Source organism: Sphaerodactylus townsendi, linkage group LG07 (genome assembly GCF_021028975.2).
Source record: "Sphaerodactylus townsendi isolate TG3544 linkage group LG07, MPM_Stown_v2.3, whole genome shotgun sequence".
Taxonomy (NCBI): domain Eukaryota; kingdom Metazoa; phylum Chordata; class Lepidosauria; order Squamata; family Sphaerodactylidae; genus Sphaerodactylus; species Sphaerodactylus townsendi.
In genome coordinates, this window is record NC_059431.1 from 52,712,004 (window position 1) to 52,717,460 (window position 5,457).

The 5,457-nt window shown below is 39.8% G+C and overlaps 1 protein-coding gene across 1 annotated transcript; it reads left to right on the forward strand.

Annotated features, from left to right (window-relative positions):
- Positions 1–203: 203 nt before the first annotated feature.
- On the forward strand, positions 204–3,377 carry LOC125436986 (cilia- and flagella-associated protein 97-like). The gene is given in 5 exon segments (XM_048504361.1): positions 204–393; positions 551–628; positions 631–726; positions 1,116–1,277; positions 3,283–3,377. Coding segments are annotated over 5 exon segments (621 nt in total).
- The last annotated feature ends 2,080 nt before the right edge of the window (positions 3,378–5,457 follow it).

Sequence of the window (5,457 nt, forward strand, 5' to 3'; positions counted from 1 at the left end):
TAACAAAAGAGAGGCAAATGAAAAGAAAACATGGCTGTGCTTCCCTGTAACTGTTCATCATCAAGTGCCTTCTGTGCATGCACACATATTGGGACTGCACATATACAGGCCTGCTGCCAGAGATGTTATTCAGCTAAAATGTCTGCATTCTCATTCTCATTTTTCCATTTGGTGAAACTGCACTTCTGCAGCTCTTTGGGGTCATGGACCAATATGAAGATGTATCAGACTGTGAAGTGGATCACTCCTTCTTCAACAGCAATTTTGAAGGAGAGGTTAAGAAAGATGCAACTGCAACAGAATCAGCCAAGACAGAAAACAATGAACACATACAAACAGAGGGTACAAGTTTAAGTAAGCCTGTCTTAAAGATGGAAACCAAAGTGGTGGAGGGTATGTGTACTGATAAAGAAAGGCATGAACTCATGCCAATAAAAGGTTGATGATGATGATGAAAGGCATGAGAAGGAGAAGGAACCACAGGCAGAGTGTATCTTAGACAGTGGTGCTTATGAGAGCGCTTTGCCCTTATTAGCTTCTCTCAATGCAGAAAATGCAAGTACGTCTGGTGGAACTTCAACCAAAGGTAAAATGACACAAGAGAAGAACACGCTGACTCAAATTCCGAAAATAAAGAACACGAAGAAAATTATTATATGGATGAAGAAGATAGCAGTGATGGCAGCAGAAATCAGAAGGCTAGATTTAAGTTATCTAAGCTGTCTAGTAGTCAAGAAAACCATACTCAGTACTTCCTCTTCTACTTCTTCCTCTTTCTGTAACTCTGATACAGAGTCTTCTGATACTAATTCTGACAGTTGCTTGTCAGATACTCCCTTCTCTTCTTCAAAAAAGAAGAGTGCATGTAGCTTTGCACTTCTTTCTCCAAGACAAAAATCTAGACATGGAATAAAGTCAGTTGAAGTAAAACCAAAGTTGGGTGAGTGTGCAGAAGATTCCAAAGAAACGGTGTGATGGAATGGTTGAGGTTATTGTTATTTTCTATTCACAATAAAGTATTTGAGAACTCAGCAGTTTGGAGTGTCTGGATTGAAAGAACCCGGATTTGAGAGCAGGATTCAACCCCACCCCAGTCCTGATCTCGTGACACACAGTGACTGATGTAACTCCTCTGTCAACACCAGATGTCAGCCCTGTCCAGTCTTTTGAACTTGCATCATCTAATGATAAGAAGCTGAAGATACAAAGACAAGAAAATGTGAGCCAGGATTTGTGTGGTGAGTTAGAGGAATTTCTGTGCAGGGTACAAATTGCATGTTTGCTTAATTTTTAAGAGAGCAATTTAGTTGCATTCTTGATCTGTTCTCTTCCTCTGTAGAGCCTGAAAAGGATCGCAGATGTCATCAAAAGGTCTTGCATGAAGCTGTGAACCTCAATAACCTCTTGAAAGGTAGCTTTTCTCTTAAAATCATATCCTTTGCAAGTTACTTTATTTTCTGCTTTCAAATTGTTGTAAAGAATTATATTCTGGTGTAATGTAATACCCAATGATGTTCTGTTAGAGTTGAATAAAATAATTCTCAAGGTCTGTGGGCTCAGCAGTCGTTACAAGAGAACTTTTGAGTAGAAAGTTGTTAACAGTGCAGTCAGAAGGAGGGGGCCAAAAGGCTATGGAACCAGCGTGACTCTATCGCTGGTATAAATGCCACACCATGAGGCATAAGTGGCATCCATGCCTGTGACTTGGCCCCTTCTGATGGAGAGCCATGTGGCTATACAGTGCCTGGGTGTGAATGCTGCTGCTCCACTGGCACTAATGGGGTCATTCATGGGGGCAGACTTTAATCAACTTCCCAAGGCCTCTCAACCTGGGAATGCACCCTTTTCTTTTCTCAACTTATGCTACCCAAAAGGATGATACAGCCCATTGGGCTGAATAGGAGGCTTACAGCATGGCTGGTAAGTTTACTCTTTTTTTTCCTAGCTGCATCTCCAGGATTGTCTTTGGATGTGGCTGGACTGTGCTGCTCCTGAGCACCACAAAACTGCACACACACCCTACACACACACTAGATGGGGCTGCCTGTATTTTTATGGCACTTTAAACCTGCAAAGTCCTTTACAATTGTTTTCTTTTGTTTATTTTTGCAACATTCCTGTGAGTTAGCCACTACTTTTCCAGTTTGGACATATATTATCCAAATATGTAGTTGAAGAGATTCATCTTCAATATGTAGTAAAATGCTTAGAAACCAGAGGAGGTGTAAGGGTATTGTGATGGCAAATGGATAAATTGTATGCGCACACATACTCTCACACACACATATACATACAAAAATGCCATGAATCTTTTTAATTTAGCATAAGGATGCATTCTTACTTCAATTCTGACCGACCCTCACGACATGTAATGAGTTACCATCTCTGCCATTTGATTTTTTTGTATGTAAATGTGTTTAGATTACAGGTTTTAATCAATGTCTGTTTTGTAAATTGTTTTATCTATACTGTTTTAAAGTGAACTGTACACCACCCAGAGCCCTTTGAGATTGGGCAGTCTATTAAATGAATGAATGAATGAATGAATGAATGAATGAATGAATGAATGAATGAATGAATGAATGAATGAATGAATGAATGTTCCGCCAGGGGTCCTGTTGTGAGCCATTCCTGCCCAAACAATCACATGTTCTGGAACATCTGTGCCCCCTTCCTTCTGTTCCTCCTGACCCACCATCTGTACAGAAAGACAAGAAGACAGAGCTCAGAGCAGGACACGAGGGGGGGATTTATTATTAAGGACAATGGAATAATTTAAACCTTCTGTTCATATACTTGTTTTTCCCTGTGAGATTGTCCAGTCTGATATAGGTTCATAGATATCTATGGAAAATCTCTGTGGGACTCTTGGAGGACTGTTTTTAAAGGTAGAGGCACCAAATGTGTTCTCCGTACAAGAATTTTCAAGTTTGATACAGACTGGGTCAAGGACCCAATTTTATTAGTGCCCATTTTTTACTTCTTTTGGAGACCAATAAACCTGGGGGGGGGGGGGGGGGCTGATCCAATCTTTACCAAACTCAGGGGTTCTTGTAAGGAGAATCACCAGCAGCTATGAAGCAGATCTGTTTTTTTTAAAGTTCCTCAGAACCCTGCAAAGATTTTCCATAGGTTTCAATGGAGATATTTTACCTCCATTGAAGCCTATGAGAAAAAACTGAGGAAAAGCTGGTTTTTTTCAGCTGCTGTTGAAGGGCACCTTTTCCCCCTTCAGCACAGCCAAAAGCAAATCCCTAATTATGTTTTCTCCTCTAATTTCAGCAATAGATCCTTCTCCAACATTGCTCCCTTCTCCAATTGCTACTGGTCCAGAGAGAGCAGAGTTTGACATTGGTGCACCTGTTTTAGTCACATGAGTGTCACTACATATGCAAGAACAGTAAAAGAGTCATTACTTCACACTGTCCAGTGCTTCTTCCACCTGAGCAATGGGTGATCACCCCTGAAGCTACAGAAGGAATAGCAGTGCAGTTCCTGTTGTGTTCTACTTCCTTCATTGCCACTCAGTATCTTTTCCAATAGTGTTTCAGGGACAAGTCCTTAAACAGCTTTCACTGGCCAGGCAGGAACAGAGATGATTTTCTGATATGATTGGTGCCATTAAGAGGAACTGAGAGCAGCTGGCTTGAACCATCTAGGCTGAGCGTTGCTATAGGTATTTATAGCTTGGCTGTGGCCAGGGACATCATCTGAAGACAAGAGTATAAGGTCTTTTGGCCCATCGCTCCTAGCCTCTGGATCACAACCCTTGGTCTCATTTGGTGGACACCAACTCTTGGCTTCCTTTGGATGACATCAACCCAGAATGTCTTGTTTTGTTTCTCTCTTTTTTATATTTTGTTGCATTTAAGCTTTTTAAAAAGTGTGTTTTCTATAAACCATTTTGTCTACAATAGGAAGAAAAGCAGGGTAGAAATATAGTAAACAAATGAAATAAAATAAATAAATCAGTTGCTTATAATTACATATCACCATCATTCTCATGCAGTTTTTTATACATAGAAAAGTGATTCCATGCTGCTCTTGCAGCATCTAAAGAATCCCACCGAACAGTGGAGAGGCATCATGTTTCACTGAGGAAGAAGAAAATGAGAAGAATCAGGGTAACAGATAGTTAAGATCACTCCATTAGAAGCTATATATTAAATGCTGATAATTTATCTGAACACCTGGAAGTGAAAAGCTGAACTAAATCCACAAATTATTTCCATTGGTGCATGAGTGTGAGACAAAGGGAAAGATAAGAACTCCAGATGGAACAACTTTAGAAGATATAAGTCTGTTGTGGTGGGATGTCTGCCAAAGGAGACCAATTTGCAGGCCTTCTCTTTCAGATAATATGCATTTTGTTTTTTTCCATCTAGCCATGTTTTGTGAGTAAAGTTAGCCTTTTCCTAAAATGATAGGGATCAGCTATTACTGAAATAATTCAGAAAGGGAAACTCCCAAATTCCTGCATCAATCAGTTCTCTTTAAACAATGACAACTGATATTCACTGTCTAATAATATAGTCAACTGCTTGTGTACAACTTCAAAGCTGTAGATCCTTTCTGACTTGGAATGTGACAGCAATGAGACTGTTGTAGCCTCTTCAAAATTAGTTCAAGCAACCAAGCATCTGCACTTTAGCTTCCTTAAATCTTAAATCTGTCTTATGAAGTCTGCTCCAGATTTCTGCATTTTTGGCCCAATGAGAGTTCGACTTTTTTCTACTCCTAAGGATTGGAAGATCTGAATAATTAATAATTGTTCATGATGGACAACTGATGGATCAGAACCCAAGGAGTACAATAGAAATAACTAAATTTCTCCACTCTTGGGGAGACTGCAAACTGTAGCAGAAAAAAACATAGGCTCATTCCGCACATGCAGAATGATGCACTTTCAAAGTGCTTTCAGTGCTCTTTGAAGCTGTGTGGAATAGCAAAATCCACTTGCAAACAGTTGTGAAAGTGGTTTGAAAATGCATTGTTTTGCATGTGCGGAAGGGTCAAGATTATTTCTCTGAGCCCAATGTGTACTTCTAGATTCTTGACCCAAGCACTTAGAGGTTTTATTTCCTTGGTCCAGAAGAACTCTAGATTGGGTTCCAAGAGCATGCTAGATAGAATTCCCACAACAAATTGTAAACTGAAAGACTTCTGAAAGACTATTCACTCTTTCCTGAAGGTTAACAATGTCCTTCTGATCTCTTTTACCACACTGTATGTAACAGCAAAAGAAAGGGTTGTAAACAGGAAGACCAAGTGAGTTATGCTTCCTTTTCTCTGTTTTTCTTTGCAACACACGTAACTTTCATTTCCTGACTCTCTGAAAGTAATTCAAAACCTTGTGGGGGGGGGGGGGGATCATGACCCTACTAATAATATATGTGAACAGAGAATTCCAAAGTTCCTAAATTCTATATATTCACAAGGATTTTTTGTTGAGCAAAT